The following is a 27440-nucleotide window of genomic DNA, read 5'->3' on the forward strand; positions in this document are numbered from 1 at the left end:
CCGTTACCTCAGTTCTGTTTATACTAAGTCCTCGGGCTCTTAAGGAAGTTTGAGTGCAACTGGCATAAACTGTACGGAGGGGTAGGCTGGGAGGGTCGATGAGGAATACGTGGGAGGAACAGCCTATCAAAAGAACATTATAGTTGGTAAGTAACTTGTTCTTCGAATGGATTGTGTCCTTCCACGTATTCCTCATTTTATGATAGACTCCCATAGCAGCGGTAATTTTTAAGGTGGGAGTACTAGACATTTTAATTATGGACTGAATGAAGGACAGCTTTTGCAAATAGTCCTCCTTGATATGAAGTAGAGTCCAAGCAGTAATGCTTTACAAGGGTGTGCATTGACGACCAGGTGGCCGCATCACAAATATCCTGCACCGGGACACCCCTCTGAAGAGCCGTGGAAGTTGCCATGCCTCTGGTTGAATGAGCCCTTAAATCCATCTGGAGGTTCTTGCCCAGCTAATTTATAGCATTGAGATTGCTAGAATTATCCATCTAGATAGAGTTTTAGACACTGCAAGGCCCAATTTGTGCCCACTATACCGAACAAACAGTTGGTCACATTGTCGAAGATTTGCCAATCTGGAAATGTAGAAACAGAGCCCTTTTTTGGGCCCAAACTATGCAACCTTTACTCTTCCTTACTAGCGTGAGGCGGAGGATAAAAAGAAGGGAAGGTATTTTTTTTGTGACAGATGAAAATCAGAAACTATTTTAGTCAAGAAAGATGGTTTCACTTTTAGAATAACCTTGCCCCTATGGAAAATGGTGTGAGGAGGCTTACAAGACAGCGCCTGCAACACACTTACCCTGCGGGGTGATGTTATAGCCACCAACTGAATTGTTTTAAGAGTGAGAGGTCTTAATGGGCAAGAATGTAAAGGTTCGAAAGGGGCACACATGAGAAATTTTCAGACTACATTCAAATCCCAAACAGGCACCTGAAAAGGTGTCGGGCGGTACACATTTGTTAGCCCTTTCAAGAATTGAATTACGAAGGGCATTTTAAAATAGGACACCTCTTCCGAGGAACGCTTAAAGATAGATAGCACTGCCAAATATCCTTTTAAAGTCCCAACTTGGAGCCCCAAATTGGCTAAGTGTAAGAGAAAAGAAAGTACTGTTTGAGTATTACAAAGAAATGGATCCACATTCTTATCCCTGCACCACTTACTGAACTTGTTCCAACAACACCGGTACAGGGATTTTGTTGCTGGCCTTCTGGCTGAAAGCAAAATCTCCATTATGTCATCTGGGAGGTCCCAATCCTTAGATCTCAGCCTCTCAGAAACCATGCGTGAAGGCCAAGTGTCTTGACCTCTGGATGGAGAACCTTATGTTTCTCTTGCGAGAGAAGATCCTGTTTGTGGAAGACGTATTGGAGGGCAGATAGACATGTCCAGAAGGTCCGGGTACCACGTCCTCCTGGCTCAACCCGGGGCAATTAGGATCATGGTTTTCCTGAACTTTCTCAACCTCCTGATCACCTGAGGAATCACGGGGACAGGAGGGAACGCGTAAAGGAGTGGAAATACCCAAACCACGACAAACGCGTCCCCTAGAGCTCCTCTCGGGGAAATTCCCTTGAGCAGTACAGTTTGCACCGGTCGTGAATAGACCCACTTGAGGGGTTCCCCAAAGGGTGAAGATCTCAAACTAGCACCCATTTGTGGGAGACTGCTCTGCCTGCTCAGAGCGTCTGCCACTGTGTTTAACTCTCCGGCTAGATAAACTGCTGATATAGAGATTCCTTTTTGCATTGCCCAGAACCAGAGCTGCATTACCTCTCTGCACAGTGGGAGTGATCCTACACCTCTTTTGCTGAGGTAGCACATGGCCACTGTGTTGTCCGTCATTATTAGGCCCTTCTTTCCCTGTACAGGGGGCAGAAAGGCCTTCAGCGCTAGTTCGATTGCCCTCACCTCCAAACGGTTGATGTGTATTTTGGACTGTGATGGAGACCAACGACTGCTGATTGTCAGATCGTTGGTTTGGGCTCCCCACCCCGCGAGTGAGGCGTCCGTCACTACCGTCACCTCCGGCCATTGTTGCCAAAAAGGTTACCCCTTGAGGATATTCTCCTTGCAAGCCCACCATAGGAGATCTTGAGCCACCTTGGTTGTGAATTGCAGAATATCTGACATCTCCCCCGAAAATTGGGACCATCGAGTCCTGAGGGCCCATTGAAGGGATCTCATCCTCAATCTGGCCTCTGGCACCAGAAAAATACAGGATGCCATGAGGCCTAGTAACCTTAGAAAGTTGAATGCCGGTAGATGGGCATTTTGAAACTTTGTTACCATTTGCAGAATGTGGTGAGCTCTCTCCTCGGGAGGCGAGGCTTTCCCTGAGGAAGTGTCCAGGACTGCTCCAATGAATTGGAGTCTTTGGCTTAGAATCATTTGTTACTTCTTGTAATTGAGGGAGAAGTCCAGTCTGTGTAAGAAGTGGCAGGTCAAGCCCAGATGTTCCTGGGCTTGTTCGGATGAACTCGCCCCAATTAGCAAATCGTCCAGATAAGGGTAGACGTGAATCCCCCCTTCCGATACTCGCTAGTTTGGTGAAAACCCTCAGGGCCGAGGTCAGCCCAAATGGTAGAACCCGAAACTGATAATGAAAACCACCAATTGCGAACCTCAGGTACTTTCTGTGCTTAAGATGGATTGGCACATGAAAGTAAGCATCCTGAAGGTCCAATGAAACCAGCCAGTCCTGAAGCTGAAAAGCCTGAAGGATCCGAGAAAGGGTCACCATCTTGAACTTGTCCTTCCTGAGGAACTTGTTCAAGTTTCTTGAGTCCAAGATGGGTTTCAATCCTCTGTCCTTTTTGGGGATGAGAAAATAAGGTGTACCAACCCTTGGTCCTCTCCGCTACAGGTACATGTTCTATTGCACCTTTCTCTAGCAGGGTTAAAATCTCCTGCACAAGGAGCAGGTCTGGAATTTTTACAGAGATGGCTCCCGGTGGATGATCTTGACGTCTTTGATGAAAAGGAAGGCAGTAACCATGGGTCACTATCTCTAGTGCCCAGGCATCTGACGTAATGCCCCGCCATTCGTCCAGATACCAAGTGATTCTGCCTCCCACCAGGGTTTTGTGGGTCAAGACCTCAGAGTGGCTTTGCAGCGGCTGCAGCAGTGGCTGAGAAGGTAGTAGCCGCTGCTGTGGCTTATCTAGCACTTTCCCTTTTCCACCACGAAAGGGTTTCCTCAGTTAGCCTCTCTGACTGGCCTGCCCCCTCCCTTTGCCAAGAGGAGTAGAAGCGAAAGGGGCGACTCTTCCAGGAAGATGAGCCTGCCTAAGAGTGTTGTTGAGGCTGTCTTCTAGCGGTGTTAAGTGATTTTGCTGCCACTTTTGAGGTCTGCAGCTTCTCCAAGCTCTCGTCCGCCTTGCTGCCAAACAACCTCAAGCCGTCAAAGGGCATATGAAGTAATCTAGACTGCACATCAGGTGCAAAGGCAGATTTCCTTAGCCATGCAAACCTGCGTAGGCCCATGCTAGTTGCCATGGACCTGCTTACACTATCTGCATTGTCCAGTCCTGACTAAAGGCATTCCTCCATAGCCTCCTTACCATCTTTTACTATAGCCAGGAAACCACCCATTCCTCACCTTCCGGGAAGCGTTCAGCCGCTGATGTCATGCAGTCCCACAGGGTATATGTAAATCTTGCTAAGGTTCAAGTGGCATTAGTCGATTTAAGGGTCATGCTGCCCGAAGTAAACACTTTCTGGCCCAAGCATCAACTTTTTTTTATCATCCCTGTCTGGTGGTATTGATGGGTAAGCGGATTGACTAGTGGAGGTTGCAGCTTGAACCACTAGACTTTCAGGGGAGGGATGTTTAGATAGATATTCCGGATCTGATAACGATGGCCTGTATTTTGGTACAAATTTCCTGTTTACTGCTGAAATATAATCAGGAGTATTCCAATTTACCATCACCCTCTTCTGAAGTGATTTATGGAATGGAAAACAGGATCTTTTAGGAGGACCTTCACTCAAGATGTCGGTCATGTCATCCTGGTCGAAATCTGGGGAAGCTGACGTCCAACCCATAAAAATCAATGACCCTTCCCATAAGATTCCTATAACTAGGATCAGCATGATCTGTGGGGTCTGGTCTTTCAAAATCCACTTGAAGTGAAGTGTCTAGGCCACTGGCATCTTGGAGATAGTCCTAAAGATCTGTTATTTTGGAGTTCGGGTCCACTAGCTCTTCGGGGACCTCCCTGGTTCCAAACCTAACTCCAGTTGAAGTGACATCCTCTTTAGAGTAGTGTTCTTCAAAAATGGATGACATGGACCTGAAAAATTCCTGTCTGTGTTGAGGATGGAAAGCTTTTTCAGTTAAAGAGGGTGGTATCGACTTAGGCATGGGTAATGGCGTCGACTTGGGTATGGGGATTAATGAATGCCTCGCTAAAGGCGGCATAGGCGTGGATAAAGACGACTCTGGCTTTGATGTTTTCGAAGGCGGCTTTGATACAGTTAAAAGGCACCAACGCTATTTTCATCTGCGGTTTCGACGCAGTAGTCATCGACTGTGTCGAGTTTCGACTGCAATGTCGATTCCGCTACCAATTTATGCACCAGAGGTTTTGACTTAGTACGAGGCGTCGGGGAACTTTCCCTTGATGACACGCTCGACTCCTTTTTCGGCTCTCGTGTGTTTAGATTTCAATTTCCCGGTCACTTTTAGAGTGGGTAGAGGCATGGTCACCACACGGCAACTTCAAGAGGGTCAGGGCCGCTTTCTCGAATATTTTAAATCATCGAAGCCCTAAAGGCCTCCCATTTTTCTGGGGAATCGTGCTTTGATGGGTAAGTTACTCTCCTCTCGGAAGAACAGCTTTCTCTTCTGCCAAGACGAGAGAGGGTTGGGATTCAAGGAGCACTGGGGCTGAGGCCATTAATTCATTCTGCACCTGTGGCAGTTGTAACTGGCCAGAAAGGTGGTGGTGTTGGCAATCCTCGCTTGGTAGGCTGCCGAGGTTGCGATTTTCCTACGGAAAGTAGTAATCTTTTTACTCTTTGTCTGGGGGTGCCTCTGACGAGGCTAGGTGTTTTCCGCTCTTTTCCTTGAGGTGGTAAGAACCAATGAGTCTGGTTTTAATTGTCCCCCGATGTAAAGAGAGTGTGAGGGGGCTGGTCGGAAGACCTTTTCAATGCACGGGTTTACTGCCTGTGTTAGGTTTGGGGTTACCAAAGAGGGTTGGATTTGCCTTTTAACAGACTAGACTATTGGAATGAGTTGGGTAGCTCATTTGTTTGTCTCCCAAGTTAAATCCTTGTCTTGGGTTCCCTACGTTTGTATTTAGAAATGTTCAGCTGCCTTTATGAGCATATCGTTATATTGGATTTGGTTGTCGACCGGTGAGTCTGCCACTGGTGGGTCTGCATGATCCAGTGACTGTAGGACATCGATGTCATTGTCATAAAATTGGTCTACCTCTCCCATGTCCCCTTGGTCCTCAGGGTCTGTGTATGCTCCAGTTTCCTGGAAGCTTTGAGTGGAGTCATAGTATGAAAGCTGCCCTGGGTCCTGCTGAGGGGTGGCTCTTTTGGCGGGGGTGGAGTTAGTGCGGCCCCACTAGCTAGTGGCATGACTTTCAGAGTCTGTAGAACCAGTGGCTGGCTGTAAAAAAAAAAAAAAAAAAAAGAAAAATTGGCCAATGAGGACATGCGTCTCATGACCCCATCTATTTCCTCTGCAGACCATTGTGAAGAACTTGGGACAGGTGATGGGGCCACAGCTGGAGTAGTAGGTGTGGGAGCTGGCTGAGGTGCAGGATAGCTCTTGTGCCTCAGCCCCTGAAATGGTTCCCTCCCCCTGGTCATAGTCTCCTTTAGCCTAGAGGACTTAACTTGTGGTGTTTCAAAGTCCGACCCTTAAGTAGCATGTCTGGGACATGTTTTTTTAATGAGTTCAGACAGCTTCAAACTCTAAAAGGGATTTCTCAGGGCCTTAAACATGTCTTTCGACTGTTGTTTATCAGCATGTGTACGGGCCATCGACACGTCTTTCGGTCATCGGCGTGGGTGGTTTTGGTAGTTGGACACTGGGTCAGAACCGGATTTGTCAATCGATTCGAGGCCTGTCGTGAGGAGAGCGCAATTGCCCAGAGGACAGGGAACGGTCAGACCTCCCCCTTGATGCCGTGTGTGGCCTTCCAGTCGGTGTCGAAGTCGACTTGTGGCCATGGGTTGGGTGATTAGTGTGGGTAAGTTTGTCTGTGCTAGTGTCGCAGGGTGTCGTCCCCGTAACAGAGCCGCCAGCCTGCCTGATGTGGTCGTGTGCTTGCACGCGGGCATCCGACAGGTCCTGTTTGCCGCCGTCACTAAAGACGCAGATGTTGCCATCACTAGAGGCATGCTAAACATCCATGGGGGCATCGGCCTGCGTGGTGGGCCCAGCACTTCGTTTTACGGTCCTTTAAAGTCTTGGGCTTCAAGAGCTTACAAGATGTGCAGTGACCCTCCTTATAATCTCTTGGAAGACAAAGTTTGCACACCCAGTGCAAGTCTTTCCAGGGAAATTTTGGATAGCAAGATGGACAAAATTCAAATGGTGTATTCTCCATTTTGTGTAGAGAAAGCAGCTTGGCGAATAAAGTGGCGAGAAGACGAAATATGGATTGTCTTCAGCAAGAAATTATCCACCCCCCACTCTCCCTACTGTGAGTGCCGGGGTCTGGAGCGGCCATCCGAGGCGAGTTCTACAGTCGACGAAGGTAGTCCTCGAAGCCATCGCCAAAAGGTATTGTGGGGGGGATACAAAAAGACAAAGTAACTAGATCCAATTATTATTAATAAAAGGGCAATAGCCAGAAGGAACTCCGCTTTCAGCGTCCGACAATGATGGTGGAAAAAAACAATCTGAGGGAGCTTGACGTGTGAAGCACCATGAGTACAGTGGACATCACACTAGGGATAGTATTAACCCTAGTGTAACGTGTACTATACCGATGGTCCTTCACGCGTTGAGGTCCCTCATATGGCTTGTTTCTGACATGAGATTGCATCAAGTGCAGCGGGAGCACAGATGTGATAAAGCAGAAACAGTGCTAGCCCAGAAAACATCCTTGTGCCTTGTACTCTAGTAGGGGAGGAAGGGTGGGTGCATGTGATCTAAGCAGATACAAGCACCAGAAATACGATTACAGTGAGCAATGTATGCCTTCCGGAGTTTGTGGATCTGCTTGGATCACATGCTCTGCATAGATTAGGGAGCAGTATCTGAAGGAGGTGGGAAGTTAGAAGGTACAGCGGCAAAGATGTTTTTGGACCACGTGTCCCCCTGTGAATCTGTTTTTGAGTGCGTGTCAATGCAAGAATGCTCCGTGAATGTATGGATGGAAGTCTATTTAACAGCGTTGTAGATGGCTTCTAGAGGGAGGTTTGCAATGAAAGCTAAGGTAGGTCATGTGCCTCTGGTAGAGTGTGCCCTTGGGGTGAAAGGTAAAACTTTCTTGGATGGAGAACAGAAGAGCTGTATGTACAGGACTATCCATCTGAAGATGGTGTTTTTGAATGCCAGAAATTTGCCAGCAGATTCCACCAACCAGGGAGCATGGGGGGCGGGGGACATGTTCTCCTTCCCGTGGGACAGCCTGTTTCAGTATGCGCTCCCTCTGTTGCCTATCCTGCTGTGAGTCAATCAACTCAAACAGTGCCGATGCAGGACGATACTCATCGCCCTGGCGTGGCCGAGGCAAATTTGGTACCCGGACCTTCTCAGCCCGTCGGCGTCACCTCAGTTCCAGTTGCCAGTGGTTGCCGATTTACTCACCAGAGAAGGAGGCACAATCCTGCATCACAACACAGGATCACTGAACCTGAGCGCTTGGCTCCTGCAGCCCTAGATTTGGTTTGGAGGATACGAATTGCCTGCGGCCTGCAGGGAGGTCCTTGCCAAGGCCAGAGCGTCGTTGACGCTGAAGTGCTAAGTGGAAGTGTTTCGATATGTGGTGCTGGTCACAGAAGATCACTCCTCTAAGGGTCACGGCCCAGCAGATTCTTCCTACTGGTCCTTGGCCTCAATGTGGTGCCGACGAGGCTCATGGGGGGGGGCCCCTTCGAGCCTATGCATCAGGCCCCTCTTGTTACTCTTGTGGAAGCCGGCTTTCCTTGTGGCCATCACCTCTGCCAGGAGGGTGGGTGAGATACGGGCCCTGTTTTCCACACATCGAGGGTGGTGCTGTGGACCAACCCCTCCATGCCTAAGGTTCCCTCGGAGTTCCACCTCAAGGAGGCTTTGGTGTTACCTGTGTTTTTTCCGAAGCCTTCATCGCCGGCTGAAAGGGTATTGCACTCGCTGGACATTGGTTGTGCTCTAAAGTTAGACGTGGCACGCACAAAGAGTTTTCAGAAGACATCTCAACTGTTTGTGGTCCTGTGAACCATGGGAAGGCCTTGTCCAATGCTTCCATCTCAAGATGGCTATCCGGCTGCATCATACAATGTCATCGGTTGGCAAACCGACCGCTGCCGGCCTTCCCGAGAGCTCATTCACCAGTGCGATCGCTGCGACGACTGCGTTCCTGTCTGGTGTGCCCCTACTGGACATCTGCAGGACTGCTATGCGGAGGTCTACGCACACCTTCACGAGGTTCTACTGCGTTGACAGGGAGGAGTACAGGATCAGCTAAGCAGTGCTATGCAACCTGTTCGCTTGAGTCAAGTCTGTTCCAAAGTTTTGCTTCAGTTGAGCCTTGCCACCTCCCGTGATTGTGTGATGTACTGCTAGATATTCTTTATTCATGAGCATGTGAATCCATGCCAGACTCCATACTGGAGAATGAACAAGTTGCTTACCTGTAACTATTGTTCTCCAGCATATGTGTGGCATGGATTCACATGCGAACCCTCCCTCCTACCCCTCTGCGGCTCTCCTTGGTCATTCTGCCCCTTTACGTGCTTATCAAATCTGAAGATGGCTGCCAGAGGAGGGGTTTAGGGAGTGGGCAGTCATTGGCTGAGGGCAGTATGACCCAGGGTACAGTGATTGGTTTAGAGGAGAAATACAGTTTGTAAGTGAAAGTGAAACTGTTTTTTCTTTTACCGAGTATTCCCAGCCTGACAGGGAATATTCATGAGCACGTGAATGCATACCAGACCCCATGCTGGAGAAAGTATGTTATTTACTTTCCATTGAAGACAGAGAAGCAAGAACCCTGCATTTGAAAGCTAAATTGGAAGCCCGACCTTTGGCATCATATACAGAGAAGTTAGGTGTTGGTAACACAGACAAAAGTCCATATTGTCAAACAACGATTAACACATATCTTAGTTCTTCGTCCGTTTTGCCACCATGTGAGGAAAGAATGGTTAGCCCCGGTGTACAAAAGCCTGCCAGACAAGTTAGTCAGGTCATTCATTCATTGTTTCCACCACGCCCGGGATGTGCGGGTCATTTGGGTTTAGGGTCAATATTTAAAAAGAGCCAAGTGGGTCAGAAAAAGATTTTTGACCACAACTACGGCATTGACGAACTGATGTAATGCCTTACCCCGAATGGTTAGCTAAGAACATATATTAAACATTTTATTTATGGCGATTAATCTTTCTTAAAATCAAACAAAACATTATGAAACTTTTTTTTATAATTAAGTGGTTTAAGTGATGAAATGTTTTTGAACTATGCAATAATTGTGTTGTATTGATTTTTGGGTTCTAAACAGAAATGCATCTTTAACCAGAGAAGAGAACCAACAAGAGAGGGCTATGCCTCGCAAAACCGGGCATGTGGGCCAGAAACCGAGAAAGGGAAGAACTAGCCTCATACAGACTAGTGTAAACGTTTTTTGAACTTTTGTTTGGGAGGGGTAGAGACTCTTTGAAATTATCAATCCATAATTGACTAAATTTAGGAGACCGAATGGAGAGAAACTTCAGAATACATGGAATAGAGTTCCTTGTCTGGCATTTAGGATGCTATTCTTGGACGCGCACATCACTAACCACTGCTTAGTCACTCAAACACAAACATACTGCCTTTAGGGATTCGTTTCTGCTGATCTTTAAATAATTACTAACTACTTAACAAGGAGAAGCTGTCCATATACAATTGTGCATACCTTTTGAGAGTTGCAGGGCACCTTTGGCTCCTGGACAAGCTCCTTCACACCGTTAGCGGTTGGTAGGATCATGCCTTGCGTAAATTCTGAAACATATAAAACAAGACAGTTAGTACATGTTTCAAAGAAAAACCTCTGAAAGCTGCATACCCACAAGTATTCCAAAAGAGGACTGGGTGTTTACATCTGAGCTGTTCCTGGAGGGAACCATTTAAAAATAGAAGTGACATAACATTAGAGATTTTCTAAGTCCTGCAGTAAGGGCTTACTTAAATCAACTTGTTAGACAGGGATACACAAGTTGACCAGACACTCCCAAGTGATAGCTAGGCGGAGTAGTAAAGGCTTCACTTAGGCAGGGAGTAGGGTGGCAGTAAGGACCAGTTACACACACACAATAAGACATCAAATAAGCTTGCTGAAAATATTTTTCTTGTGCAACTTTCAACAAAATAAACATTAACAGGCGAGTGCTTGTTAGGAAATATTTCCTTATTGCAACTTTCCCTCCTTAGCTTCCTATGGAACCCCATTCTTTTTGCTGTTTTTTATCCTGCCTTTACCTTTGGAAGGGAAGTAAAGCCTTCAGCTACACTTCCCTTTTTCTCACATGTTATGGGGAAACTGATCAGTATTGGGGAAATTGTGTTCCCCTTTGGAATTCTAGTATTTCTATATTGCACACAGCACCTTGCAGTGCAATGGGAATACTTTTGTATCCCCCCCAGCTTTTTATTTTTTACACATGACATTTTTGGCTAATTCCATGTGCCTAAAAACAAGCTGGCGACAGCAGTTTCATTTGTACTGTTTTTGGATAATTTGTGTTCGCCTTTAATGCATATGGCTACTAAATGTGGCTAGCAACCTAAAATGGCTGTGCCACAAGATTTTTGTTTATTCCTTGGCCATACTGGAGTTTGGTCTTCCGGCCATTGCAGATCAGGAAAATCCTAATAAGGTAATGAAGCTAGTGCCCGAAAGTCTGCTACTGGGGCAGATAGGAAACTAGTACTTTTCCCCCAATTGGACAACTACTGGCTGTTTGAATGGTGCAGATCCTTACCATTGGTGGGCTTGGACTTTGGTCCGGTTCGGATGTTTTGATAAAGGAGGATTTCTGCATCTATTCTTCAGATCCAAGTTGGAGCCAAGAATCCCTCAGAAAACAGACTGTTGAAGACCCAAGACTACTCCTGAAGTGCCCCAGCATCCGGCCTGCTGAAGCCCTACTCCTCTGCCTGATCGCCAAAGACCCTGAGCGGTGTTTCACCCTTGGACTAGTGGGAACGACTAGTCTTGACACATTCAAGATCCAGCCCTTCAGAGCCTTCATAAGGGTCCATGGACTGCCTGGTGGACTGACCAGCTCTCTTGTGGGCTACCTCACCAGAACTGTTGCCGTTCCACAATAGGGTCCGGAACTTTGGTGGTCAGCAGCTTGCGCAACAAGTCACCTTCTCCCCAAATTCCAGCTTCCTATGCATTTCCTGGAGCAGCTCTCGTTACTGACTGGAAGGACACCCGTTGTCTCTTGGAAACTGATCATAGCTGGAACTCGCCTTCCTCTGAAGTGCCCCAAGAAGGCCTGCATCATTGCATTCTGCATTTCTTCGCCGACAGGAGTTGCACCACACTGGAAATACACAAACTCAACTCCTGGCCACCTTTCACCTGGACAAAGGGTGGAGGATTGAGCCCCCAGCGACCAGACGGTTCTTAATGGCATCTGGGGAAATCTGAGTCAGGGGGTAAATAAGCCTCGGTATGACTGTACCTTCACCCCTCCCCACCGTCCTGCATAGAACATTGGGAACAAGTCCCATCATCTCCCGTCTCCCCTTCACTCACCTTTGGTAATTGAACCTGGGTCAGATATCCTGCCCCTGGATTAGCCTTGGATCTAGAAGAAAGGCGAGCACTTACCTATCCTTGGGTAAATTGTTCAACTTTGAAACTAATCACTAATCACCACCATCGCACATTACATCCTTTCTAAAGAGAACTTACCTGTGAGACACATTGTATTGGACCCTGTGACTTCTGGGCACTAGGCCACATTCATCGTAGGGTTTGGACTTCGAACGTTATGCTATTGTACATATGACCAGACCTACAGATAAGGAGTGTATCGGCCACTTCTAACTACAAATAGGCCAATATTGGCCTGTGGAAGGCCTCCAGCAGTCCTGCGAAGAGCTTGGAGTGAAGGGAACATCCATTCTCGACTTCAGAAGTGCCCCAGGATCGCCCTGTGGCTGACCAGCTCGGAGTTTGGGCTACCGTGCTACAGACGTCACTGTTCCGAGTGGAGGCCTGGAACTTGGGGAATCTTCGGCTCGTGCAACAAGAGTTACTTCTGCAAAATGTCCTTGTCCTAGCATCCGAGATAGGAGGGAAAGTCTTCTGACCGCGGCAAGTGAATCCCTTTGCTTCGGCCAAAACTGCTTACCTGCGTCCATTCCTATCCTCTGAAGGGCCCTGCATAGAGTTATGCTGCATTCTTCAACTGGGAGACCAGCATTAGACACTGAGCAGAGAGCTTGTCGAACCCATAACCGCTGGGAATCAAGGGCTGAGGCTGTCGATGGGAAAAGCAACCTTGGACCTTCTTTAACCGACCTGCCAAGTCCTGTGAAGAATCAGAGTATGGTGATGAGTTGTAGTAATACTTACCCGACTTGGCAACTTTTAGATTACTTTGGATTTGCCATTGCTTATTTACACAAGCACTCCAAAAGTTGGGAACACGTTTGTTGGCTAGTTCAACTTGTTCCCTTGGCACATGGAACTGTTCACTGGACCAAAGAGACCCTATCTTCATTTTGTCCAGCTTCACAGAACTGTATGCAACTTTGCTGAAATTTTGGGCACAAGGCCCCCATACATCTTAGGGAGGGACTTCTGAAGTTACGATCGAATCTCTGTGGACTAGTAGTGTTAATACTAATCTGTACCTTCCTTTTCGTTTTTTTTTTTTAATTTTGCCCATGTCAAGTTACTGTATATATGCAGCTAATGTTCAGCATTGAGTGATAATATTACCCATTACTAGTCATTTTTCACTGTTATTTGGCCAGAAGTAGTATTTGTATACCCGTTTGTCGAAGTGTCTTTCTTAACTATTTCACTTGGTGTGCTCATTGTGGACCCCTTACAAGCTCACCACCTGTTGAGACTTAACCTAGACCACTCACTTGAGCTGGTTAGGCTACAGCTCCCAGGAGCTGTCGCCGTCAATACTAGGTTGGCCTTCTATACATCGGTCCGCCATCTGCCACACAAGGCTAAATTAACAAGTACCTGCGCAGTTGAGCACCTCAGCAACATAGGGAAGGTTTGAGATGGGACAACAGTGCCTTTTTGAAGAGCGTCGTGAGCACTGTCCTTTTTAGTTCAGATGGAACAGTCTTGCAGAAAAGCTGAAACTAAGGCTCCCGGATGATGAGCAGAGTTGTAAAGGAATGAGTCACGAGTTCAAAATAATGTGCAAGTAGCAGGTCAAGTCAGGAGACGAAGATTTTGCTCAAATTGACAAGGGAGAGCCTTCAGGTGAAAGGGGGCTTTGACCTGGTTTACAATAGTTCCATCATGGGACAAAAAGTTACTGCAGTTTAGAGTAGAGTAACTAGCAAAAACTGTAAACAATTTATTGCAAAGTAAAAATCTACGCTAAGAAAATTCAGCCAAGGGAGATGCTTGGTTCTGTGGCATTGCCGTTAGGGACTGCAAATCCAAACCAGTTTGAAGAGCATTTCCTGCAGCTTGATCAGTTTGTGTAATAGCAAGCTTTCTTAGTCTATATAATAGATGATTTATAAATGGGCAATTTGCGTGCAGAGGATATTCCGAGTAAGACACGCAACCATGTGTGCTCCATAAACAGTTTAGCTTTTGCATGTTCTGCTGTGAACTGGGCTGCCTGCCACTTTTCCTGGGATTTTACTTGGCAATGCATCGAAAGCTGCATCTCTAGCTGTAGTCGGAGTGATCAGCATCTGCTCATAGCACCTCTAAATGTATGGAAGATTGACTTTGAGCAGCTAGTACATGTGTGTCAAGGAACCATGCGTTTCTTTTCCATTGCTTGTCCTGAAGGCTCAGGACGCAGATGGCAGCAGAAGGAAAGAACAAGGAATGACGTTTTTAAATGATCCGTCCGGGCCAAAGGGTGTTACTTAATTTGAACAGTAGTTAAAAATTTAAAGAGTAAAATCAACCATATACCCACCAAAATGAATTAGTCCAGCAATCAGTTGCAAGTTAAGGGGCTTGAGATCACTAAAGAGCCTGGTGGTCATGCAACAACTCGGCTAAGGTGTCCATGTATCAAAGCCGACTAAGGTGGAGATTTGAGTTGCATAGCAAATTTGGGGTACATGGAACTAAGAATGGAAACATCTCAGTGTTAAGAGAATGTAGAGCATTTTTAGAATGAACACAAAATGAATTACGTTTGGTTACTAGCGCATACCCATGTGAACCGTCTGGCCATAACGTCTGCGCCAGTGTGGCTGTGCTTACCTGTCTTTAGCGTACTGATGTAATCTGCAACAGCTGTTCGTATCCTCTCAGAGCCTTCTTTCTTCATTAACGCCATTAGCTTTGTATCAGGCTGGTCTTTCACAAGGGTGACTCGGATCTGTTGCAAAGCAGAAAGACCAAGTTACTTGCAGAAAACACTGTTGTATTGCTAGCAAGCTTGTGAGCCATCTGAAAAGATGTTGCTGCACAAATGTCTGTTCAGAAATATGGAGTTGCCAGCTTTCTTAGGCCAATGATATCAAGTACAGGTTCCTCAGTGTAGTGATTCAGACCACCAGTATACACTCTTTCTGCAAACTACATGCATATCCCAAGACCATGAGAAAACGGATCATTTCTTGCAAATGGTGGAAAATAGTGAAAGCCTGCTGCTTTGGAGAAGGCAGTATTGCGTACATGTCTCCAAAGGGCAAAAGAATGGTTTGGGGGCATCAGGTGCTGTTGGTATTACTAGTACAAGACTCACTACAGTGAATAATCAGCCTTGACGACGGCCCACATCCCCCAGAGTCCTGGGACAATTTAAGACCCAAAAAAGAGAGTGTGCGTTTGCCGCTGACACCGCCTCCGCCATTGTCTCTTGTCTCTCGGGGCTTGCTGTAGTGCGGATCAGGCTGGAACCACACCCCTACTTCAAACCCCCTGGGAGAAACCCACAAGGTGAAGCCCTAGGAAAAGGACACATGGTTGGCGCCTGTCGGCACCAAAAGTGGTTCAGAAGAACAAGTTACTTACCAACTGGTAACGTTCTTTCGATTGGATGTTCCTCCAACGTATTCCTCATCTTAGATGTATTCCATCCAGCTTTGCTGCTCCTCGGAAATTTTTTCGGCAGAGGGCGCCGTGCGTCGATTCGATGGTCCCTCGAAGGCCTCCATCGAGGGTGACATCATCGGGTGTATAAGTAGCACGCGGGGCGCCCGTTGGCCTCAGTTCTGTTTTTCCCTTTTATCTTTGATCTTGTACTGTGTAGATTGTGCCGGCAGACAGGTATGAGCCTTGCGAGATTTGAGATGACAATAACCCAGAAAAAAAATCTACAGAGGGGTAGGCTGGGAGGGCGATGAGGAATACGTTGGAGGAACATCCAATCGAAAGAACGTTGCCAGTTGGTAAGTAACTTGTTCTTCGAGTGGATTGTGTCCTCCAACGTATTGCTCATCTTAGATAGACTCCCAAAGCAGTATGGACAATTCCTCTGGAGGAGGGGGTAGATTTTTCTATACTCTTACATGGTTGAGTATAGTACTGCTTTTCCAAAAGTTAGCTCCTAGACTGGGAAGCATCCAGGTTATAGAATTTTGAGAAGGTATGTAGCGAAGACCAAGTTGCTGCTTCGCAAATGGATCTTATTGGAACACCTATTTGAAGGGCCGTGGAGGAGGCGATGCCTCTGGTGGAATGAGCCCTTAACCCTTCCGGAGGGTCTTTTTTGAGCTAGTCTGTAGCATTCTGAAATGCAAAGCACGATCCAGCGTGAAATTGTCTGTTTTGTCACCGATTGACCCAGTTTCCTTCCTGTGTAACCTATAAAAACAGCTGGTTGTCCACTCTAAGTCTGGAAAGTCTAGAGATGTAAAAGCTTAAAGCTCTTTTTGGATCCAACCTGTGTAATCTTTCCTCAACACAACTCTGTCCTTATGGAACACAGTATAGGGTGGCCCAGAAGGCAGTGCCTGCAATTCGCTCACTCTTCTTGCGGATGTTATAGCAACCAAGAAGGCCGTTTTCCACGTTAGTAATCTTAATGGACATGTGCGCATAGGCTCAAAAGGAGCACACATTAAGAATTTTAGGACTAAATTTAAATCCCAGATCGGTACTTTAAAAGTGACCCCCACACCACCTCTTTTGTTTAGGTAATGCATGGCCACCGTATTGTCCATCATTATCAGGACATTCTTTCCCCTGACAGATGGCAGGAAGGCCTTCAGCGCTAGTCTGATCGCCCTCAGCTCTAAAAGGTTTATATGTTTTTTGGACTCCGATGGAGACCAACGACCGTTGATTGGCAAATCGTTGCCATGAGCTCCCCACCACATGAGTGAGGCGTCTGTCACTACTGTGATCTCCGGCCATGGTTGCCAAAAAGGTTCTCTGTAAAGGTCCACCATAAAAGATCTTGTCGGACCCTGTTCGGAATCTGGAGAAGATCAGTCATTTGACCCGAAAATTGAGACCACTGAGTCTTTAGAGCCCATTGGAGGGATCTCATCCTCAAGCGTGCCTCTGGCACCAGGATGCCATGAGGCCGAGCACCTTAAAAAGTCGTAAGCCTGGAGATTTTGGGCATTTTAAAATTTGTAAACCATCTGAAGAATGTCTTGAGCCCTCGACTTGGGAGGCGAGCTCTTTCCCAAGGACGTGTCTAATACAGCTCCTATGTACTGAAGCTGTTGGGAAGGTGTCATCTGTGACTTCTTGAAATTGAGGGAGAAGCCCAGTTTGTGGAGGAAGTGGCAGGTGACTTTCAGATGATCCAGTGCTTGCTCGGCAGAACGCGCTCTGATCAACCAATCGTCCAGGTAGTGGTTGACATGAATCCCCCCTCTCCTGAGGTGCGCTACCACCACTACCATTAACTTGGTGAAGACCCTCGGGCGGAGGTAAACCCGAATGGCAGGACTCAAAACTGATAATGTGAGTCACTAACTACGAACCTCAGGTATTTCCGGTGTTTGAGATGAACCGGCACATGAAAATAAGCATTCTGGAGGTCCATTGACACCAACCAGTCCTGAAGTTGAAGGGCCTGAAGGATCTGAGAAAGGGTAACCATCTTGAACATGTCCTTTCTGAGGAACTTGTTCAAGTTTCTTAAGTCCAAGATGGGTCTCAATCCTCTGTCCTTTTTGGGGATCAAAAAATACGGGGAGTACCATCCTTTGTTCCTCTCCGCTGCAGGTACTGGTTCTATAGCACCTTTCTCCAGCAGGGTTAAAACTTCCTGCTGTAGGAGCGGGTTTGAAGACTTCAACGGGTGTCTCCCTGGTGGATTGCTTTGAGGTTGCGTTAGAAAAGGCAGTAACCATGGGCTATTATTTCTAGAGCCCAAACATCTGAAGTAATGGCTCGCCATTCTTGCAGATGCTGTGACAGCCTGCCCCCTACAGGTGTTTTGTGATGCAAGTCCTCAAAGCGGTTTTGTGGCGGATGTTGCAGCCGCTGATGGCAGAGGCTGCAGCTGGAGCTGGTTTAGCACGTTTTCCTCGTCCACCACGCCTTTTTCTGGCCCCTTTGACTGGCCATTCCTCTCGCCTTTCCATATGAGGTGTAGTAACGATAGGATCGTCCCCTCCATGACTGTCCTTGCGCACGAAAAGTCTGAGGTTGCCTAATAGCAGCTCCTAAAGATTTGGCAGCTGCCTTTGAGGTCTGCAACCTCTCAAGGTTCTCGTCAGCCTTGTTGCCAAAAAGGTGAGACCCGTCAAAAGGCGGTTCTGTACGTCCGATGCGAAACCCGACTTCCGTAACCACCCAAATCTGCGCATTACCATGCTAGTGCCCATGGACCTGCCTACAATATCCGCAGTGTCCAATCCAGATTGAAGAGATTCCTGCATGGCTTCCTTTCCATCTCCAAAGATGGCTAGGAACCCTTCCCTTTCTTCCCCTTCTGGTATGTGCTCTGCCGCCATTGCAATGCACTCCCAAAGAGTGTACGAAAATGTTGCCAAGGCACATGTGGAGTTGGCAGATTTTAATGCCATGCTCCCGGCTGAAATACCTTCCGTACCCAACCATCCACATGCTCATCGTCCCTGTCTGGAGGGATAGAAGGGTATGCAAGTTTGTTAGAAGCTGTGGCTGCCTGTATGGCCAGACTCTCGGGAGTTGGGCGTTTGGACAGATCGCCGGGGTCGCTACTGGCCGGGTGGTATTTTGAGGTGAGGGATTTATTTACTGGAGGAATAGAATCCGGAGTTTCCCCCCCAATTCTTGGCCACCCTATTTTGCAGGGCTACATGAAAGGATAGTACTGGGTCTTCAGTGGGTCCATGATCCAATATCTCTGTTAAATCATCCTGGATGAATTGGGCCGATGGTCTAGCCCATCCTAAGTAATCTACTACCTTTGTCATTAATTGACGGTATAATGGACTGGCATGCTCTCCTGGTTCTGGTCTGCCAAAGTCGTTTTCAGGAGATGTGTCAATGGCACTTGCATTGTGTAATGATTCCACCAAGTCCCTCATTCTGCCTTCTTCTGAAATCAAGCATTCTGGGACATTTGGGATGCCATATTCCAGCCCAAAAGGTACATTCTCCTCATCAGATCTCTCCTGTTACTCAAAAATGGAGGTCAGGGATTTGAAAAACTCCTTTCTGGGGAGAAGCTTGAAAACCTTCTCTGGGAGAAGAGGAGGAAGAGGTCTAGTACCTGGCTCTGAGGACAATACAGGTTTTGTAACCTTATCCTTCTCTTTTTCTGGCTTCCCTTGCTTGGCTGGAGCCTTTGGCGCCGAGGGTTTCGGCGGCGTCGTCAATAACGGCGTCGACGACACCGCGGTAGTCAACAGGGTCTGCTTCGAGGGCGTCCAGGAGACTTTAGAAGATTTTCCCTTCAAAGTATGATGGGTCTCGGACGGCGTCGATGACCTCGAGCGGTCGACTCAAGCGTTTTTCACTCGGCGTCCTGGAAGGTTTCCCATCCTTCCCTTTTCGATCACCCGGGCTCGAGGGCACGCGAGTGTCGGAGCGATGACGCTCCCGGCCGGCTTCCGAAGAAGGCGCGGACTGAGGCTTCGCTTTTTCAAACACCTCCATCATTTTGACCCTGAATGCTTCCCACTCCGGCAGATGAATGTTCGTGGGGCATTTCATCTTTTTTGGAGACTCGACTGACGATGAGGTGGAGGGAGACCTGTGGCGTAATTTCTTTGATCTTTCTGACGAAGACGAGCGATGGGACGGGACCTAGATCTAAGCCTTTCGCGTCGAGGAGAATTCTCCACACGGGATCTCGACTCGACGCTAGAGGTTTTTCGACCTATCTGTAGCTTTCCTCTCCTCTCTCGCAAGGCCTTCCCCGTCATCGGCTGACACTTCGTACAGGCCTCCATGTCGTGTCCTTCTCCGAGGCATCACAAACACTCTCGATGCGGGTCCGTGATCAACATTTTTGACCTGCACGATTTGCACTTTTTGAATCCCGATTTCGGGGTTGTGGTCGGCGTTGATGACGAGGACATATTTCGTTATTTATATATTCTGACAGAACTCGAGGTGTGCCGGATGTCCGAAGCAACGTATACTGTGGAAAAACAGAACTGAGGCCAACGGGCGCTGCATGTGCTACTTATACACCCGATGAAGTCACCCTCGACAGAGGCCTTCGAGGGACCATCGACTCGACATCGACGCATGGCGCCCTCTGCCGAAAAAATTTCCAAAGAGCAGCAAAGCTGGATGTAATACATCCAAGATGAGGAATACGTTGAGGACACAATCCACTCGAACTCAAGTTTATGTTACGACTGTGCCTGCCTAGGAAAGAAGCAGGAACAAAAACTTTATGCAGTGCCTGATCAGGTGAGACTGGGCTGGGTAGAAGGCCCAAGACTGGCCTACGATTGGTACCACTTCATTGCTGCCCTGGCTGCCAACGAGAGCCCTTCCATTACACACATCACCCCTCCTTTGTAAGTAGCGACAAAACAAAATACTGTCAGGTGAAAAATACCAGCAATAAAAGGGAGATGCATATACCCTGATCAAAGAAATAAAGCAGTTTCATGGCATAAACCAGGATGTGTGGGGTGCCAAGGATAAAGACGGCGAAATCAAGGGCAATTCATGTACCAAGAGCAGTAGTGTATTTGGGATCTGTAGCCCTGTACCCAAAGACAGACTCTGCTATTACAAATGGCACGGCTTGTCTACCACCGCCCAACAAACCGCCAAGTGGTTCTCCCATTGCCCTAGATGGATCTAATCTTTGTGTAGGGGGTAACAATGCCATCGTTCCAATCATTCTAGATTTGGAGACTCCAACTCCCAATAAGCAACTGGTGACCAGCACGGACACCTCCGACAACCCCCCCCACTGAGATCTGCCACAGGTGAAGACAGTAATATCCGAGGACCGGCACATGCCAGATCTGTGCGAACAGTATGCCACAGGTGGGGGAATTGCTGGCTAGGAAAAGCCCAGCGATAGATACCAAAGACGATGAGACCATAGTTAAGGAGGGACATCAATTAGAACTCACAGGGCCGGCACCATCTGCGGCTACTAACCGTTTGGATGTACCAATGGAAATTGTGGGCAAAGGGGCCAAAATCAAATCGTGTGGTGTGAATGATGTAAGGCTCTTCCGTACATGCTCAGATTTAAATAAAAAGGGGCTGGATGAGTGTGTAGAAAGTGGGCCCGTGTCGCACCGCACCCAGTCCTGTTATCGATCCACCCTGATGCATCTGCTGTGCACACCGCTGAGCCAGCTGCTAAGGGAGCATCTGCGGCCAGTGTCTGAGTTGGCAGACTTCAAGAGGCGATTTCTGGCTTTCCTTGATGCTCAAGGGTGGGTGGGAGCCATGGGAGTCTCAACATTTAGTTTGAGGTATGTCCTGGGGGCCCCACTATTCGGTACAATTTTCATTTTTATGCTAAATCTCCCTTACCTGTGAGACCCCCCAGAACCTTTTGCTGGACTTGTGGATTCTTTTTTCTTGTTCGAGTGAGTGGAAACTTTTTCCCCACTCAACCTTTCTTTTACTCTTTATGGGTGTCATGTTTTAGACTCTCCATAGTGTATTTCTGAACTATCCTTTTTGATAACTTTTGGGCATCTGCATTTTATTGTTGCAGCACACAGCACTTTGTGCAGTGGTGCTGGGTTGCCTTTTGGGCTTTACCTTTTAGGTTCTCTTCCTTGCCTTGTGTGAACTACTGTTCAAGGGTAGAGAGGAATTTTCTTCCCCTTTACATTTTATTTTGTGAGACCAGCACATCCCACCTTATTTGAAGTGCTGGGCAGATGCATTGTATCCCCTTTCCCACTGCTCCAGTAACATTTCTGTTACACTGCCACCAGCCATAACAGCAAGCCTGTCGCAGCATCTACTTTTATTTTCAACATGCAGGCTGTCAGAATGCACAGGAGGGTCACCATTCTGCCAGAATGGTGCCTCCTTTCTTTTTTGAGCTTGTCCTTTCTTGGTCCTTCTGCCGTCCTAGGTGGGGAGAGGGGTCCTGTTTGGATTTTTGTCTTCGGCTGGAACCCTTTGTTTTTCCCTCGACGAAAATCTAGACTTTCTGAAGACAGGAAATGGGGGAGGAGTCCGAAACTCCTCAGCCTTTGTCTTCTGGCATGCCAGCCTGGAACCAGTTCCAACTGGGAGGCTGGCTATCCTGCAAGGACGGGCATCCCCTTCACGTTTGAATGTTGCTTGCCTGTTGATTGGCAGGGTTCCAGTATTAAGTTCCGATCCTGGAAGCTGAAGGGGTAGTCAACCATTGGGATGGAATCCAAAGATGAGGAAACAATGACTGTGACCGAATCCAGCGACGGTAGAGCCTGCTGTGTAACCGGAGACTGTTTTGACCCTTCATGCCAAGCGTCCCTCGATGTGCTGCGACCTTGCTGGGCTGCAAAAAATGCCAATACCAGTGGCCCACAAGCCAGTGCGTGGTGCATGGTCTTCCGAAGCCAGATTTTCGCCAAACTTTGGTTGACTCCTGCTGGACCTCCAGAGACCCGATTTGAATCTTTTAAAAAAAATATTTTATACGTTTATTTTATTATAACAACCTTAAACATAAACCAATACAAACCCAGTGGCCAGACTATCAACTATGTCCATCCGTCACAAAGGCCAGCATTAATGTAAAACTTCACTTGGGCCGACTTCCCCCTTTCCCCTGAGCCACTTCTTAGTTTGCTCATACTTCCAGATACCATTCCTCCAGACTACCCTCTTTATGCCACCTTGTTCTTCCATCCTTCACAAGATAGTGTCAACGAGCAGTGTCCCCTGGTTTATTTATCAATCAAGTCTTCATCCTTTAGGGCAAACATTGCCTGTGGTAACTAATTCAAGATTCAACGCCCACATTTCTCATGCATTTCGATCGTCACCGCCCTATACCACACGTAGTCTCCGACAGGGATCATCTTTTCATGTCCTCCCACCAAGCCTCAATCCTGGGGCCTTCCACAGATTACCAGGCCAGCGCAATTCTCTGTTTTGCTAGTATACATACATATCAGGTCTTTCATTTTGGAGAAATGTGCCTTGCATTTCCCACCCCTTGGAAATAATCCCAATAGGCAGTATCCAGGAGGTCATGTCAAGATTCCCCCCCTTCTCGTTATCCCTTCTCAAAACCTTCCAATCACTGGGCAGGACCAGAACATGTGTAACAGCTTCCCCTTATGTGGATCTTGGGTAAGTTTGATAAAAATATTGGAAAGTGAAGAATTGTTTGCAAAAAATTGATTTATGAAGCAACAAAAAGCAGACAAATGAATTGTGTTTCTCAATTTTTTTTAATGTCTTTTTTTTTCATTTTCTTTAAAGACACCAATAAAGTTGTATATTGGCCACAAAGGATTCATTCTAACATTTGTGCATTAAAATGCTACAAGAAGCCAATTATAATTGCCATTGAAACAGATTAGTTGCGTGCACCATTGTGAAATATGTTATATTGAACCCTATTTTCCCAACGGGAAGGGTTTGCCCTCTTGTATTGATGGTGTAGGGAGCCCAGCGTCATCTTTACTTCAGTACAGAACTTAACCAACATTCTGACCAACATCTCCAGTGGGGCAAGTGGAGGAGGCATATGTACAATCTAGGGAGCCTGTGCACGTACATCTATTTGTGTGGCAAGATTCTGCCCTCACTCCACAGCAGCCTTACTTACCTGTAACACTATTGTTAGGTTTGCAGCTTGCCTCAAATTTAGATTCACAAGTGCTTTGGTGACTGGAACAAAGGCAGGCAAGTGGTGCCCATTGCGGGCCCATGCAATGAGGAAACACTTACTTTTGAAGCATCCAAAATTAGTGGTAGGCCAGTCCAAGTCACCTCCTGGGTGCTGGTTTGCCTCAAATGGGAGTGCCTTATTGTCTGGCCAATACATAAGCTTATTAGTGGGATGGTGCTTGGGTGACAGTGGATGCCAAAACATTTGAAAAGAAACAGGCTGAGAGGCCACCAGGGCGCGCGGTCAAGATGGCTGCCTGAGCTGTATGCTCCGTCCCCAGCCGTGGGAAATCTCACGAAACGAGCATGTGAAAGGGTCCCTTCACGCTCCGGAGAATTGCAGGCGGAACCCAAGATCTACAAAGGGACAAAGTTTCGAGTCTTTGTGGTGCTCCCTTTCCCTGCAACGGCGGCGTACAACAGAGACCCCCCCCCTGCCTCCAAGCCACACGGCGTCGAGAGAGCGAGGAGGCCCGACCCTGAGCTCGCAGGGAAGCCGCTGCGGGGCGTTGCACCCTTCTCACACGGCCACGCCGGGAGCTGGTGCACCCCTTCCGTAAATAGTTAAGGGACTATTGCGGAGACTCTTGGGGCTGACTCGGCAGCTTGAATGCTACAGACGCAACCCCCCCCCCCCCCACCTGCTCGCCGGGAGGAGAGAGCGCACCTGCTGGACTCTTGGCGAAGAGAGAAGACAGAGAGGGGCGTTGAGCAGAAACCTCTCTGATGAGGGGATGGGGGAACGTCTCCCCACCCGCGCCTTGCTGGCCTGAGGGCTGTCACTACGAGCCTCATAGAAACAGCCACGCAGCGGGAAGGAGTGTCTGCCGGATCGCCGGAGATGGAAGCAAGTGCACCCCGAGCTACCACCCCCTGTGGGCTGACGGAGGGCTCCGCCCACACAGGATCCACTGGCATAGGGGTGCTTGCACGGGCCCCACAGCGCCAACAGAGGAACCCCCGGCCTTGCCTGGTTCTCCCTGCATGGGCGGACACAGGAGTGCGCCCATTCCACTGCACACTGGAACGACGCAATCAGGAGCCGTCTGCAATAAAAGGTGAGGAGAGTGATGCGCAATGTCACCCCCCCCCTGCCCCCTCTCTCTCTCTCAGGGGGCTAAACTGGAGATCCTGGGGCCCTTCACATACTCAAGGGGCCCCGGGCCAAAAGACTTAGTGACCAGCTCTTGGGGAACAGAGCCACAGGACCTGCTCTAGTAGCCCCCGGAGGACACGGCGGGAAGGCTGAGAAGCGGGGACGCTGCCAGAGGTATTCAAAAGTGGACCCAACACCCTTACCCCCCCGGAAAGGGCCTCGCAAGATGAACTATGTGGGGAGCAGTGAGGGAGGCAGGGGACCCAGAGACCAGATCCAACCCCATTCGATGCCCAGAAGCTCCGGATGAAGGAACCGCAGTGAGCCAGGTGTTCAGCGTGTAGGTAAGCCAGGAGGCGGCGAGGGGCCCCACAGAGGCGGCAACCACCAGATCAAGGCCCGGGGCCCACCGCATTGCCATACAACATCCGCAGGGGCACGTGGGAGGCACAGCAAAAGCAGACCTACTCCATGAGTTTTAAGGTGGCTGTTAACACCCATCCTATGCATGGTGGGGGGGGTTTGAGTGGTATCTCCCAACAGGGACCAAGGCGCAGCCCCCCGCGGGGAGCAGACTGCAGGGAGGCTTCAGGCCCCCTTGGCCCACTGCAGGGAACACCGCCAACACAGAGGAACAGTGGAAAACCATCCCAAAGAAATAACACCCGCAGAGGAGAGTTCCCCAGGGCGGCAGGCCAGTTCCACTCAGGCTGAGCCTCCCCTAACCCCCTCCAACGACAAGACTCACTACTTGCAATCACTGGATCTGACCCTCTGAGGCTGACCCACACTTCAGCGGGACCACACTACGCCCACCTGGTAGTCACAGGAGTTCCCGGGGATGAGCGCTCCATGAGCTGGAAGGAGGTCCTGGCACAGTACCAGTGCCAGGCAGAGGACACCGGGGGCCCCCCTGCGACCTCGGTGGAAATTAGTTCCATTCAAAACATCCAGACTATCCTCGAGGGCGATAAGGGCGGACATGGGGGGCCAAGATAGCAGACCTCACGGCTTAAGTATCCACGCTGGAGAAATCGAATGGAAGGGGGGGCAAAACCAATCAAATGTCTACGGGGCTCCTAGAGACACAGATGGAGGCTAGCTTTCTGGAGGTGCAAGGTCGGGCGTAGGAGCTCCATCTCAAAGTAGATAACATGGAGAACAGTGAGAGGATAAATAATCTACAATTCTTTGGCCTGGCGGAGGGGAGACCCCACTCAGTCTGGAAGGTAAAGTGCAGGACACAATACGGATTGCCATCGGGGCAGACGCTGGAGAGTGGGTCATGATGAGTACCTGAAAGATGCAGGGGAACCCTACACTCTGGACCAGAGTATTACTGTACCATAGAATGCTGAAAAGATGTCCAGAGGACTTGTTTTATGAATGCAGTGTCAACTCTATTTAGCACGATACAAAATTTCAAAAAGTAAATCAATCACATATTAATATACACTTCATAATTAAGATTGCATAGCAGGGAAGCAAAGGACTACCTAAAAGTTGTAAAAAACAGGAGGGTGCTGTGTGACACCAACAAGCATGGCCGCACGAGTGTGTAGCTGTGCAGCGGTACTACATCCTTCTGTCCCATCCTGCAGAACGGTATATCCTAGAAAGGCGGACTCCCCGGAATCTGGTGGCTACTGATCTCCTGCATCAATCACTACCTTTTGCACCCCAAACGGAGCCGAAATCTCAGAGATACACGCCGTTTGCCGACGGCGAGTATGCAGGCCGTATTTCCCCCCCCCCCCCACCCCATCTGCGACCCGGCCCTGCAGAGTCCCGGCGACGGCGGCCCCTACCCCAGCCTACCAGTGAAGACTGCAGCGACGGGACAGGTGGCGCCGCCAGCGACAAAGACACAGGAACTGCCTCGACACACCCCCCCCCCATCCCCAGACCATTGAGCGTGCGCGGGTCCCCCTCCCAGGCACCCACTGTGTGCACTGTGAGCGAGCGGTGCGGGTGCTCGGGTAGCGAGAGGCCCTGGCCGACACTTCAGATCCGCAGGAGGGTGCAGGCAACAAGAACCACCCCGGAGACGTAAAGTAAATAAAACTACGCCGCACCCCGAATATAGGGTTGCGGCGGGCGCAGGGCGGCCACACGGATACTGGCAACAGGGGCAGGCAGCAGCCGCATTTGGGAGCCTGCGACCCGGCAAAGAGATCATCACCCCATTGCTGTGAGCCCCGACTCCCACAGTCTGTTGTCACTACCAAGTGACCACTTCCTGGAGACGCCCAAACAAGGATAGGCACAAAATACTAACGCCTACCCTCACACAGTGCTTTCCGCTGCACCCCCTCCCCCGGAACACTGCACGATCACTACCCCTCTCCACGTGCTCCCTCATAATATTGCCGGAACCTCTCTGAGACAGCACCGGAGAACTGCTGGCCACGACAGCAACGTTCAAGCAGAAGCGCACACCCCACCAACCAACCTGATCAACCTCACCGCAATTGTGACCGAGCTAGGACCAGGAACAACGCTAGAGGTCCCACAAAGCCTCTCCTAGGGACAGCCTGACTGACCGGTCCTGTGGGCACTCGGAAGCACAGAAAAGTGACCATTCACCCATACAACCACCACCCGAACAGCACACCAGCACACAGTACTCACCTAAAAGGGGGACCAGAGGGCAATATACTTATATAAACCCACAGCTCTGGGTGTCCACCTGAACCTCTCAATAACCCTGTGACAGGCCGCACAATACAACGGCCCTTGAACATGGGGTCTGTATCCAAATCAAGCTAGAAAGTCACATAAC

The 27440-nt window shown here is 48.8% G+C and overlaps 1 protein-coding gene across 1 annotated transcript in view; it reads right to left on the minus strand.

Moving 5' to 3' along the window:
- AHSA1 (activator of HSP90 ATPase activity 1) overlaps positions 1–27440 on the minus strand; it is a 164108-nt gene that overhangs the window by 99117 nt on the left and 37551 nt on the right. Inside the window, exons 4-5 of the mRNA XM_069637993.1 lie at positions 14608–14725; positions 10084–10169 (exon numbers count right to left, since the gene is read on the minus strand). Of these exons, the coding sequence (XP_069494094.1) occupies positions 10084–10169; positions 14608–14725 (204 nt within the window). The remainder of the gene's footprint in view (positions 1–10083; positions 10170–14607; positions 14726–27440) is intronic.

This window comes from Ambystoma mexicanum, chromosome 14 (assembly GCF_040938575.1).
Source record: "Ambystoma mexicanum isolate Mex_15411 chromosome 14, UKY_AmexF1_1, whole genome shotgun sequence".
Taxonomy (NCBI): domain Eukaryota; kingdom Metazoa; phylum Chordata; class Amphibia; order Caudata; family Ambystomatidae; genus Ambystoma; species Ambystoma mexicanum.